This window comes from Gavialis gangeticus, unplaced genomic scaffold (assembly GCF_001723915.1).
Source record: "Gavialis gangeticus isolate Ggan-Ray unplaced genomic scaffold, GavGan_comp1, whole genome shotgun sequence".
Classification (NCBI taxonomy): Eukaryota; Metazoa; Chordata; order Crocodylia; family Gavialidae; genus Gavialis; species Gavialis gangeticus.
This window is the reverse complement of record NW_017729032.1, coordinates 124042436-124057234: the sequence shown is the minus strand read 5'-3', so window position 1 is coordinate 124057234 and position 14799 is coordinate 124042436. Positions and strand designations below refer to the sequence as shown.

The 14799-nt window shown below is 40.7% G+C and overlaps 1 protein-coding gene across 1 annotated transcript in view; it reads right to left on the bottom strand.

Annotated features, from left to right (window-relative positions):
• IPO5 (importin 5) overlaps positions 1–12969 on the bottom strand; it is a 62136-nt gene extending 49167 nt beyond the window's left edge. The window contains exons 1-5 of the mRNA XM_019523940.1: positions 12867–12969; positions 6712–6904; positions 5097–5199; positions 4698–4794; positions 4250–4354 (exon numbers count right to left, since the gene is read on the bottom strand). Of these exons, the coding sequence (XP_019379485.1) occupies positions 4250–4354; positions 4698–4794; positions 5097–5199; positions 6712–6895 (489 nt within the window). The 5' untranslated portion in view covers positions 6896–6904; positions 12867–12969. The remainder of the gene's footprint in view (positions 1–4249; positions 4355–4697; positions 4795–5096; positions 5200–6711; positions 6905–12866) is intronic.
• Positions 12970–14799: the final 1830 nt, after the last annotated feature.

Genomic DNA, 14799 nt, shown 5'->3' with positions numbered 1-14799 from the left:
TTCTTGCTATGCCTGTCTCCAAAAGGTACTGACACCTGGATAGTTTTTTTTCCAACCCAATTGTGGCACTTTTCTACACCCTCTCCAATGTGTCAACATCTTGTTAACATGTTAACACCAGGACTGGATCCAATACTCCAGCATATGACTCCAAAAAAACTTTTTGGTACTGGTAAGGCATCAGCTGAAGTATGATGTCCAGTTTTGGGCTTCATACTTCAGGACAGATGTGGATAGATAAGAAAGAACCCAAAGGAGAGCAACAAAACTAGCTAGAAGCCTGAGAAACATGATTTATGAGGGAAGACTCAAAGAACTAGGATTAATCAGTTTGAAGAAGACTGAGGGGGGATTTTATAACAATATTCAAATACCTGAAGGATGATTATAAAGCAGATGGAGATAGACTATTCTCTGTGACCATGGGATACAGGAGTAGGCCTCAAACTGCAGCAGAGGAAATATAGGTTGGAGATTCGAAGAAACTTTGACCATGAGGGTGGTTAAGCATCAGAACTGGCTAAAGTTGTGGAATCTCCATCCCTAGAAATTTTCAAGAGCAGGTTAGACAGACACTTGGCTGGGATGGTTTCATCAGGGATGCTCCTGCCTTCAGCAGGCAGCTGGACTAGATAACCTCATGAGGTCCTTTCTAACTCTATTTTCCTATGAACAATGCACCATAGAGAGCTAAAACATCACCTCCTTAATTCCCAACTCATCACTTTTCTGTTTATGCAGCCAGGTATGACAAGTCTTTCCTGAAGTGGTATATCAGGAACTGTAGCTTGTACAACTATAACACATTATTCTAGAGCAAAGCTTTTATCCTTGGCCTTTAATTATATTATATTAATAAAGATATTAGGCCCAGTCAATTAATCTATATCATTACCCTGCCAATCTTTGTCATCACCCACAAATAAGCAGCAGCAAATTTATTTTTCTAGATAACAGGTAAGAGTACCAAACAATGCTTCTAGGACAAAACTGTAGAAACACCTCATTTTACAATTCCCTACTGACAGCTGATTTCAGTTCAGCCAATTTTAGTGTACTTAACTCCGGGGTAGGCAATGTTTTTTGGTTGGAGTGCTGAAAACCCCCACAATGCCTACCTTGGAAGGTGCTGGACTGCTGGCATGCCAGAGAAACAAAGTGAGGGTAGGGGGTACATGGCAGGATGCCCCAAGTGTGCCCCTTGCCCCCCACCAAAGCCTCTGCCCCCCCAGCCCTGCTGCCCTGTGCCCCCCAGCCCAGGCTCTGTGGCTGGCAGCAGCTACCCAGAGTCTGGGCCGGCTGCAGCTGAGAGGCTGCAAACAGCTTTGCTGGAGCCCAGGCATCAGCTCCGTACCACCCACACCAGAGCAAGCAGTGGGAGAGGAGCCTGAGGCAGCACAAGCCTGGTCTCTCCCCCCATTCCTGGTGCAGAGCTGGTGACTGGGCTCTGGAGCCCAGCACAGCTGTTTGTAGCCAGCCTGGGCTCTGGGCAGCTGCAGCAAGCAGGCTGCAAACAGCTGTGCCAGGCTCCACAGCTCTGTGCTGGCATTAACTGCGTGCACACCTCAGGGCAGGCTGTGCTGCCCCACAGCCTGCCCCCAGGTGCACGCGCAGTTGCCGCCAGCATAGAGCTGACGCTGGAGTTGTGGAGCCCAGCACAGCTGTCCCCCCATTAAGTCGTATCAACTAGCAATACAGTTGCATCTTTTAATTCTCTGTTCACTGAATACCATACTATAATCAGGTTTTTCATGTTATTGCTGAGGACTGATTTTAGACTAGTCAACCTCTAATTATATTTATATTTTCTGACCCTATTTATTTATTCACCAATACATCAATATTAAAAGCCATCCAGCCTTCCGGAATCTCTCTGCTATCTTTTAAATTTATCAGCAGGGTAGATCTCCTCACCAACACCTTTAAATCCTTGTTTCAAGCTATCCAGGCTTCCCGATTTAAGAATGCTGATTTACTAATTTTATCAATCCCTTCCACTAACACAATTAAAAGAACTCTTCTACTCAGACATACCAGGAAAGGCTCTGAAACTTAATTTTCACTAATTTTCCCTTTAGAAAGGTACCATATAATTTAAAAACAGTGATTTATACAATGGCACACTTAATGTGGTGTGTATACATTTATATATTTAATTTACACAATTTGTTATATTTATGTAAGTCAATTCCGTCTTGGAACCTATTATTTAAAATCACAGCTGTTTCCAGAAGAAGAGACAGACACAGCTGTATTCAAACAATTTGATAGAACAATTGAACAATCTTGAACAACTTGATAAAACTGGAAGAGATTCAAGAGAAAAAGAGACCTAACCTCCCAGAAACAGTTCTCATAACTACCATAAAACATGGAAAACATTCAGACTACTAGAGGCATTTACAAACTAATTGCTTATCCAGAACCAACATACAGTATTTCCTCAAATACAACCCAGCCTAATCAACTACATGGTAAATCAGAAGCCTTTTGGCTTTGGACTAATATTACACAGTTTGTACTATAATAATGTGCAAAAGTGTGTTTATTAAGTACCTGCACTAAAACTTTCATCAGTTTTAAAAAAAAGGTAGAATGCATTAATTCCAGATGAAACAAGTCTATGGGTACCTGTGGCAATTTCCCTACATACAAATTACTACAGTTACGTCTGTTTCAAGGCTTGTGTTTTTAAATTTATCCCTCACTTCCATGTGCTCAGGGAGAACTTGGTCTCACAGTAAAGAGGGGTAGGGGGGAGGGAGAGGAAGAGGGGACAGAGGACAACCTGATCCTCCAGACTCATCTTCCCTGCTGTAGCAGTGGTTAGGGGACAAATTCAAAAGGCAAACATGAAATAATTAGATGCTATACCTAGAAAATCATAACAATTTTTCCAGGTACAGAATCTAATTATTAAGGGTACATTTCCTAGATTTCATAGACATTCGGGGTGGAAGGTACCCCAGAGGATCAGAGTCCAGCCCCCTGCCCAGGGACAGGAAGTCAGCAGGGATAGTAGGATCTCAGCAAGATAAACATCCAAAAGTGTCCCGAAGGCATTCAAAGCAGGTGCTTGAACCACCTCCAGCACCAGCCTATTCCAAACCTTAGAGGCTCGGACAGTAAAGAAGTTCTTCCTTATGTCCAGCCTGAAACGGTCGCAGAGGAGTTTGTGACCATTCGATCTCGTTATCCCTTGGGGCGTTCTGGTGAACAGATGTTCCCCCAGATCCTGGTGAACACCCCTAATAAACTTATAGGTGGCCACCGGATTGCCCCTGAGCCTGCGCTTTTCTAGGCTGAAGAGTCCCATGGCTCTCAGCCTCTCATCATAAGGTCTGTTATTCTGACCTCTGATCATGCATGTGGCTCTCCTCTGCACCCTCTCAAGCTTCTCCACATCCTTTTTGAATTGGGGAGCCCAAAACTGAATGCAGTACTCCAGCTGTGGCCTCACCAAGGCCGAGTACAACAGGAGAATGATGTCCCGGGATTTGCTTGAGAAGCATCTATGGACGCAAGCAAGGGTTTTTGCTTACTTTACTAGCTGCAGCATCACATTGAAAGCTCGTGTTCATCTTGTGGTCAATCATGACCTTCAAGTCCCTTTCATCTGTAGCGCTAACCAGCATAGCACTGCCGAGCCTATAAGCATGGTGCAGGTTTTTCTTCCCAAGGTGGAGAACCTTGCATTTTTTTGTGTTAAACACGATCAGGTTCTTGTCTGCCCATTTCATGAGCCTGTCAATATCTGCCTGGATCACCATCCTAACCTCAGGTGTGGATGCTTTACCCCAGAGTTTGGTGTCGTTGGCGAACTTCTGACACCAATGTCCACATCACTGATGAAGATGTTAAAAAGTAAGGGCCTTAGGATAGAGCCCAGAGTGACCCCACTGGTAACAGGGCACTACGACGATTGACCTCCATCAACCACCACCCTCGGGGTCCTCCCACAGAGCCAAAATTCCCCAGCTAGCGGATCATGGTGAAGTCGAGGCCAGTTATGCCAAGAGGTGATCATGGGATACCAGATCAAAGGCTTTTTTAAAGTCAAGATATATGACATCAATCTCTTCCCCCCTTGTCCAGGTGATAGGTCACCTGGTTGTAAAAGGAAATGAGATTGGTCAAGCGAGACCTAGCTGCAACAATACATCTTATATTAAGGGTTTCAGAAAACCTTGTATTTGAGTAAATACAGTAAGCAGTGAGGCTATGATGCCCCTTCTGCGTTCTCTCTTACCTGCAAGATTCCTGGTAGTAAGTCTGCAAAGTGTTTAAGAAGAGGCAGATTGTGCTCATTAGCAAGTACAAATGCAGCTGCGGCCCGAGCAGACAGCATCCTGATCTAAAAAGAGGGGGAAGAAGTTTAAATTTAGAGTAACAAAATAGATATTTGGGCATGTTCATGTTTGACAGTGTTTCTAAACTAGATGAGAATACTTGTCACAGTAGAGCTAAAATAAGAATGACTAAGCTTCAGATTTTCTTTGCATGGAAATCAGGAAAAAAGATTAAAGGTAAAGTTTTCACAAACAAAGTAATAGGCCAAGTAACTAGCCAGAGATTGCTAAGGAAGCCTATGACAACAGGGAATTGAACCTACATTCCCAGTCTCCCAGGCTAGCAACCTTAACCATCATACCACCAGTCCTTACACTTATTTTGTCTTTTTAGAGGCAACAAATTACCGTTGGATGGTCCTGATCTTGCATGCACTGAACCAACATTCGTTTAATGACCTCCAAATAGTGCTGTTGCTGATTCCCAAAAATCCCAGGAAAGTTCCTAAAGACAGTTGAAAAAACAAAAATTTGTAAAACTGATTTTAAGCCATCTGCAGGCCCAGGGGAAGGGGCTGGGAGAAAACAGACTACAAATGGAACTTTAGGGAGTACATAAGATATACTGAAGAAGTCAAGATCAAAATGCCATCCGTTTTCTGAAAGCCAGTTAAAATATCTCATAATAAAAAGAAAAAACAGCACAGAATAGCTAGTTATAGCTCGACAGTTTCCCTTCTCTTGCACTTCTTAAATACTTGATTTAGCTAAATACTGAAGTACACTAACTGAAATACTGAAGTTTACCAGAAAATATGCAGAGCAGCCTCACGCAGTCCCATATTCTGAGAGCTAACAGAGTCAAACAGGAATTTCAGACCTTCTGGCCACTGATTGTTGCCATCTTCATCTAGGAAAAGAAAAGTTTCCAGTATAAACAAAATTATGCTAGCTTTTTCCCCTCAAATGCAGTTTTGGGAGAAGTTACATATGCAGATAACAGCATTGTTATTACTGTAATTGCTTCTAGATGTACACTTTCCAAGTAATTTCAGCCAGTTACATAGAAGATTCAAGACAATAAAAGAAAATATTACAGAAAGGTAAGAAAACTAGAACTAAAGAAGCAGAGGAGGCATTTGGACAAAAGATTTCTCTATTTACTTTTATATAAAATTATCCACAAATTAAGTTCCAAAGTTGTTCTGCAACACTATTTTCTAGTACACCCAGATCAACTGTACAAGATTTAAGAAAATCCTATTTAACTCCATATAAGTTAATGGAAGATGAAGTACAACACATATATATTAGGGCTGCTCCAGCAGAGATTCTGGAAGCCGATATCGATAGCTGATTTTTAAGGAGGCATATCAGCTGATACAGATCTGATTTCTGATACAACTGTGTGCAGCTGGTAAGTCTGTTGTGGTGAAAGGGGAGGCGGGAAGGAAGGGGCATGGGAGGGCAGATCAATGCTCCCCGCAGTGAGGGAGGAGTGGGGCTGGGCTTGGGGTAGGCACTGCTCAGCCAAGGTGGGGCAGGATGGAGCCACAGCTTGTCCAGGGGCACAGGAAGGGGGTAGCAGCTCCCACTGTTGCATGCCAGTGGTCCTGGTGTGGCTCGCCTGGTGACTCCTGCCACTCATCTGGAAGGACATGGGCGCAGGGGGAGGTATGCCCCCGGATCTGCGCAGGATGTGGTAGGCTGGGCGGGCTGCAGCTGTGGGCTGGGGGAAGTGCTGTGGTTGGAGCAGGCATCAGCACTGCTGGGAGCACGGCCCCAGCCTGTAGCTGCAGCTTACCTAGCCTGCCCCATGCAGATCTGGGGACACACACCCACCCGTGCTCTCCCAGACGAGGCGTGGTGGGAGCTGCTGCCCCCCTCCTCCCCACACCCCGTGGACAAGCCCCAACTGTCCCGTGCCCACCCTGCCCTCACCGGGCAGCACCTATCCCAGCCCCACTCCTTACTATGGGGGCACTGATCTGCGCCCCCATCCCCTCCCTCCCCATTCCTCTTTCACCACAAAGGACTTAGCTGGAGGCAGCTCTCCAAGCTGCTGGGCTGCGCTCCTTGCTGTGCTTGAGTGCTGTGTTGCGACTGTGCACATACATGGGCATTTAAAAATCGGCCAAATTAGGTCAATTTGTGATATAGTCAAATTTCTTTATATTGGTGCTGATCCGGTATTGGACTGAGGTATCAGTATACCTCTAATCTATATCTATTTAATACACACACTTTTAAAAGCTGCAATATTATAAGTTTGTAAACATTTTTATAGATTTTTTTTTTTTCCTGACCATTTGGGTAGATACAGCAACAAAATGCTAGGGTCTACATTAAAGCAGGAAACAAAATACAAAACAGAATCTTGCATAGCAATAGCATGTACATGAAAGTCATATTACACACATACCTATTAAATTCCTGGCCAGCTCAGCAACGATATCACAGATTTTTTTCCTCATTCCAGACTGGGTTTCCATCTGAATAATCAATAGCAATTCACTTTTGATGGCAATCTGGACATCAGGCGGAAGAGCTGGATAGACTTCTTCAAACGCAGAAGACAAGAGACGTCGTAGAAGGACAGCTGCCATTTGTCTAGCCTATTAGAATTGCATACATTTCAATGTTTTATTGAGAAAACACTTGAACAAACAAGACATTACAGTCCTATCCTAACAGATTACTACACTTTCATACGTAACTATGCATTTGATTTCAGAAAGGAGACGTGAAAGTGACTTAATTAATCTAAAAGAGATGCCGTTAGGTACTGATGCTTCCCTGAATCCCCCCGTGCACATTTGTAGCTTTTAGTTGCATGATTATTTTTACAGTGCTTGCATTCCATGTTATTGTATGAACAAACTAGGCACAAAAAAGGGTAAGTGACTGATTAGAGTCAAATCTATGCATTTCAAAGTACTTTAAAAAGTCCTTTGTCTTCCTTGCTAGGGAGCCTCCAGTTCCTATGCCCACCAGCCTGGCCAGACCTGCCAGGCACAGGTTTTTAACAATCAACTTGATGGTTGGCTTAGTCCAGACAGCCCTACTCTCCAGCTGGACCTGGAGCCATCCTAGCCAGGGCTGATAATCAGTTGATTTTCAGGTCATCATACTGGGGATTTCATCTGGGGTCTGGACTGGATCAGGACCCGTTTATCCGCAGATTATTGGCTCCATCCCCAGAACCCACCGGAGCCAGTTCAAGGTCCCCACTGTGTTCCTGGAGGTCAGAGCTGATTGCTGGCACCTGCTGAACCTACAGACTATTTTCAAAAATACTAGTGCAGGGAAGGCCCATGATTATGATCTCAGAATCTCCCTGCACTGACAAAAAGTAATGGCACAACTAGAATTTGATCCCTGATCCCCTGTGGCATGGCACAGGCCTGATCATTGGGATCCCACTATGCCATTAAATAAATGTGCACCAGGAAGACTAAATTAAAATGATCTTCCTTTAATCACTGAATATTTAAGTATCACTGAATATTTTAATTTTAATAATTGGTATGAAGTCTTAAATACTTTTTGGAGCTGAATCCTCCTCTGTTGCTTTGAGGCAAGACTAGGGACAGACTGTTTTAGAACCATTTTTAAGAACTGTTCCAGGCTTGACCATTTCCATCATTTCTAAAGAGAATGCTATATCATGCCATATATTAATTTGAGGGTACTTTTTCTTCTGCTTTGCTAATATTCTTCATGGGTTTGAGACTTAGTGAACAGGAAAAGGATCCATGTTTCCTCAAAAGGTTCTGCAAGTATGTAAACAAATTGGCATTTGATTTAAGGTTAAACAAAGTAAACCTAAAGCCTGTTCTTTTTAATTATTAAATTTTTGCTGAAATAACTATACTTTCTTGAATTAATGCAGGAAAAAAAAGACTTCAGATGGAGGAGAACCCCCTCCCACATCAATTGATATATGCCTATAATGGAGTGCTGTCTTAATGTATCAATATTTTTCATAGCTTTTTTTTTTTAAAGAACTAAAACTTAAGTGTTATCCTCCAAACTGCAAAGCACCATGGTGAAACTCACTATAATCTTCTATAACCCTTGCTTGCATATATATCAAAATATGAATTCAAAATGAGTACTTGAATTTATGTAGTATTGCTTGACCTTTAGAGGTACAGACAATAGGCCCAAAAATTATGAAGGAACCAAGATTAATATCCTGAAAAGTAAAAACAATTTGTCTAAGTGTGTTAGAGACATCCCTATCTTTAGGTATGCACTATGACTAGACTTAACAGAATTTAATTTTTAAATATTATTGACAGATATCAATGTTTAATTTTTAAGCATTTATTATGATTTGTACCTATTTAAAATGTTCAGAATTGCGCAAAATTTTCTGCCCCCACACCTCAACGACAAACGTAACTACTGTAGGATTTAATCAGCTGAGCAGCAATCAATCCTGGCTCTGCTCACCCATAGCTCCCTCGTGTGCTTTGGCACGTCCTCTTCCTTTGTTCCCAGTCCCCTGGGGTTTCTGGGATTTGCAGTCCAAACTACAGTCAGCATGGTTCTGTAGGTCTGCTTCCCCTGACATTATATAGTCCATCAGCCATCATATTTCTTATGTCCCCTTTCTATAAGTTTTGATTATTAATGATAGAAATATCTTCTCATTGGTCTGAGGGTGTGAGGCAAAATTGACATTTATGTATGTTTACCAATAACTGAATCTTGCTAAGCTGAACTATGGCTCAAAATTTAGATATGTACATACTTCTACGTCATCCTTTATACCTGTGGAAATAAGAAGCAGGAGACAATACACTACTTAGATGAAAGTGCCTTGAATGCAGAGTAGGAGAAATCTGTAGTAAAAATAGGGTAGAAGTCATCTGTCTACTTTGTGCCTGGGTAAGCCACAGTGACAGAAGATTCCATGTTTCCTAACCTACTGGCAAAATACAGTAAAAGTACCCACTGCAAGCAGCTACTCGCAGATAGCTGCTTGTCTGTTCATTCAGGATCCTGGTATCATTTAAACCAGTGTATAAAAGTTGCATCAATTAAACTAGTGTAGATGTGTCAAGTTCTAGCCTTGACATCTATATGAAATTACCAATAATAAACAAAAAATCAGCCGAAGAAATTTTATAATTTACTAGACAATTTACAACAATATTGTAAAGGAACCTCAAATACCTCAAGAAACAATAGAAAAGTTGTACATTTCTTCACAGGTGGCAGAATTACTCCCAGAAGATCTACAAAACTAAGGGCTCAATGGCTTTGGGATTTGAGGGAGCAGATTTTTTTAGTATGTAATTCCCAATTGTGCATATCTAATTTTATTAATAAAATGCTAAAATATATTATGGTGAAAATGGAGTCAGAGATGCTAAGACAAAGACACCTAGATTTTATATGGAGCTATTCATAAAGAACCTTACTTTATAAATAAGCTATTACCCCCACTTTACAGTGAGAAAAACTGAAGCATAAGAAGCAAAATGACTTACTCAAGGTGATCCTGTTGTCAGTAATGAACCAAGAAACCCTGAGGTCTCAAGTGCCAGTTCATGTTCTACCCCATACTAGTTCAGATAAGACAACTATGTACATAGGTGCTATGGGACTCCTGTAATACAATTAGTGAGTTACTATATTACTCACTCATTTGTGCAAAAAGGCAGAATCCACTCCAGATACAGACAGGAACTACATTCATTTCATGAGGGTCTGCTGAGAACCCCAAAAAGGGTGTATATTTCATAACTCCATCCATGTTCTGAAAAGGAAAACATCCATAGAATCCACAACTGGATCTACTGGCTCCATAGGTAGGATTATGACATGGATCCTGCCTAAAGAGCAAGTTTTCATAGATTATAGTTTCAACAGGTAGGAAACTGCACTCTTAAAGACAGAATGCACAACAAGGAGGATGAGTTATGAAATATTCAGCCCCAACCCCTGTTAACAAGGAGTTAACAATTATCTATAGCAGCAGACTCAAACTTCAAACTAAAAAGGAAACTGGCATACTCATACATTGGGTGGGGAGGGGCAATGGGGACAGGAGTAGGGTGAACCTGAGTATGGTTTGATAGTGTGCACAGTCTAAAGTAAAAGAAGGCCCTTTAAATAAACATCTACTATGAAAAGAAAAATTAAGACAATTTTTTAAAAGACAAAAAGAAAAATAAAATATGGATTTTATAAGAAACTGAATTTAAAAGGAAGTCTGCAGATAAAAAAAATTCAGATATAGTATGCTTCCAGAATGCTGCAGCACCTTTTCATTATCAGATTAACTTGTAAACACAAATAATGGCTGGAAAATTAAAATTGAACACCTAAAAATTACAATTTAACAGTTATAGAAACGTGTTTCACTATAAAGTTTGAACAATAAAACTATTGCCTAAAACTCTATTCCTACATCAGAAATGTTCACCTCTTAATGGTTTCTCTCTTCAAAGCGCTGCACAAATGTTTATTAATCTTCAAAAACCCCTTAGAGCAGCAATTCTTATTCTGCAGGTAGAGAAAAGCTCTATGACTTGCTCAAAGTCAATAAAGCAATTCCACATATCCTACAATTCAAAGACACCGATATTTTTGCCAAATTACAGCTCATTGCCATCTATTCTAAAAACAACATGGAGAATACAATCAAGTGTGATTTCTTTGGTGTCAACTCAGAGTATAAGCAACATAATGTTTCTACCAACTCCTGCACATGAGTCCAGGGCCCAAGTCAACACTGAGAATGGGACTGCAAGGTACCACACTGCTTCTGACTTGTATACATTTATATTAGAGGTACTAATTTTCAGAACTATGGAATCACATCCTGAGTCAACTACCTTAAGCAAACCCAGCTTAAGTACCCACACTCTTACACAACTAACTACTAACATCCCTGAGGGAACTTGTTAAAAGAAGGTGTTCCACACTTTGAAGAGTATCAATATTATTAAATATTGCTGCTGGACTTCAAAGCTATGCCCCCCTCCTCATCCTGTCCCCCTTCTTCAACATTAATGATGTGCATTATAGCCTGACCAGAGGGGAACAGTGCTTTTGTATTTCTCTTCCAGTATTTAGCCTTGTTGGAGGCTAAATTGGATAGTAAGAATTTTCCAACTGAGTGTGGAAGAGATTACCTAGAAAGCAGAATCACGTGACATCCTGAATCCCCTTTTCATAGCAAAAACATAATTTTGCTATGATTAATAAGGGGTTCTAAAACTATAGAGCCTCTCATAATTTAGTAATATAAAGCTTTCCAATTAAGAGTTTTAGGATTTGAAAAATAATTAAAAAACCCCCAAACTTTCCTGTTTCTAAAAGGATTTTGAGCTGCTTGATCCGTAGCTTTCTATCCAACTGAATGTGAAAGGAGGAGTACTTCTTTAAACTTTGTAACATTTGAATTGCAAACTAGCTTAGCAACATGCTAGAAGTTCTAAATGGGAATACCTAAGGAATACATTTTGTAAGCTTTCCATATTTACTATATACAGATCAGTTTCAATAGCGCTGCTCTACAATTTGTGTAATAATGTCAGTGTTTGATTAAGTACAGCAAATGTCTCATTAGGGCACAAAATGCACATGAATTAAAAGTTAAATGACCAGTCATAGCTTTATGACACCACAGCAATATATATGTATTATATATTAATGTAATGAATATTATGAATAAAGCTTTAATAGGAAAAGGACACGCAATTTGACAACTTATGTTAGAAACAAAGTTGGTATGAAAAGTCACTGTAATACTGACCTAAAACAAGGACTAACTAGAAAACTCAAAGCTAACATCTAACAAAACATTCAATTGTATGTAAAAACTAGGGGTGCACCAATGAAGATTTTTTGGGTTGATACTGATCTGATATGCAGCGTGTCAGCTTGGAGAGCAGCATCTGGCTGGTAGTAAATCTGTTAGGGAGAAGGGGCAGGGGTGGGGGGCAGATTAAGGCCCCCATGGTGAGGTGGCACCCCACAGTGGCAGTGTACAGTCAGGGTGGGGCAGGGCACAGGACCAGAGCTAGCAGCTCATCTAGGCTGGGGGGGCATGGAGGAGTGGCTCTTGTTGCTACATGCACCCCAAGGCAGGCACCCCTCCTTCCCCCCAGAAGAGTCGCTGGCTCCATCCTATGCCCTACTCTACCCCAGTTGTGTAGTACCTGCCTTAGCCCCACTCCCTCCCTCACTGCAGGGGCCTCAATCTGACACCCCACACCTCTTTCCTCCCTCCAACAGACTTATTGGCCAGACACTGCTCTCCAAGATGCCAGGCTGCACTCCACACATGGCATTTACCAGTGACGTTAACTGGCCACATCAGTCAAAAAGAAGCCGATTGCCAATAATGCCAATTTTTCCTTTTATTGGTGCTGATACGATATGGACGAATGTATTGGTGCACCTCTAATAAAAACTTCCTTACACCAAAACACCCGAGAATAAAAAAAAAAAAAATCCATCCCTTCAAGTGTGCTATAAATATAGGATGATTCTGTTCTAAACACCTTGCACGGTCTTCAGAGGTTTTTGTAAAATAAAAGTATTCTAAAAGCATACCTCCTCAGCAGCAGCAGTATTCCGGATTGCTTGTAAAAGGAATGTGATCTTAGACTGGCCTGGAATATTCTCATATGTTTCCTACATGAGAAAAGAATGGAGATTATTGCAAAGAAGTTACTCCTGGAAAACATATACGAAACATTAATATTGTTATGAAACACCTCCAAGCTATTCTATCTGCATACCATTGTAAATTGGAAGAAATACACCTTAAGGAGTACTATTTTGAAATGTTATATTATTCATTGTAAAATGTTTGTCACGTTTCATATTTATTTAAGTCTTGGCCATATGAAGCTAGACTTCATGAGCACTGTCAAGAAACTGGTCTTAAAATAGCTTCTTGTAAACGAATTTTATAGGTCTGATTCTGAGCTATGAAAGAAATGTTACTTCAAAGACTGAAGACTTACACCAAATATCAAACTTTTATAGCCAAAGTGACCCAATTATGCATCTGCAATCAGCTTCAAAAGGGAAGAACTGCTCATGTATAAAACTATATTGCATATACATAACTTTGTTTTTTTAAAATAAAAGGCTAAAACCCCCTCAAATACTTACCACATTTTTCTACTCATCAGTACCAACAAGGTTCATACGTCTGAATACCAGACATGCTTAATAATAATAAAAAAATACCTCTCTCTCCAAATACAAACATGCTCATATCTTCATCGTCAAAAATAGAAAAGAAAAAAGAAAAGAAAAGAAATCTGCCTTTTACTTCACCTGTCCAACTCATTTTGGAGTCCTACGCTTCTCCTTCTATTCACCCCAACTCAAGCAATACATATAAACATACAGACCTTATCAATGCATACAAACATACAGACTTCAAATTCATCTCCCTGTCAGACTGGCTTCAGATCTCCGTATTAACAGATCTTACCAATGACTAACAAGCTAAGCTCCTTATGGTCAAATTTTAGTTCAGTTTTTTTTACGTGTTCTCTCTGACTCTGCCAGTGACACTTAGAAAGTTTGTCTTTTCCCATGACTCCTTTAGGGGGTCACTGGCCCAGGTCTTGGAATTCCTCCTCTAACTTCATACCTTTTCTAGATGGCAATACTGTATCCATATATGCAGCTTCAACAACTATTTTTACATCAAGGACTCAAAAAACTTAACTGGCTAGCCACATCTTCCCTCTGTGCAATCCAGACCTCTCACGATAGGTATATAAGCATCTGAACAAGTTCTTTCTCCTATGATCCTATCTGACTTATCACTGGCAGCCTATTATTCAGGCAAGAAAACTTGGGTATTTTAGACTCCTCCTCCTATAATCTTATAAATCCAAACTGCCTTTAACCACTTGATTTACAACCATTTCTAAAATCTCATTTCTTTTTCTGACCCATACTTGCTGGAAGTCTTGTTCCCACCTTGTACATCACCTTATCATTCACCTTCCAACATTCAAACGTTTTCATTCAATACAACACACAGCTAAGATCCTCAGGTTTACCCATTTTAGGCCACTCTTCCATGCAACTAGGATCCCTCCATCAGTTGACAGTTGACTGTCTGCTGCAAATTGAAACTTCTTGCCTTGAATTAATGCCCCCCACCCTTATGTCCAATTTTCTTATCCTTTCTGCCTTCCTTATCAATGCCAGTTTTAAACATATTTACAGTCTCACATAATTTCTGACACACTGAATGTCTTCTCTGAACTGAATTGTAATCTCAGTACTGGCTCCAAGTTTCTACTTAAATCCTTAAAAGTAAACAAAAAAAGGGAAAAAAACTGAAAAGGTGCAACTGCAAAGGAGCCCACAAAAATTAGATACATCTTTAGCTTACTTGTGCCTTACCCTTCATAGTAGGGATGTAAATGGTTAAATGTTTAACTGTTCATATATTGAAAACTGGTAATACTTTACTGGTTATCATTTAGGGAGGGGTAGGGAGCAAGCTGGCAGG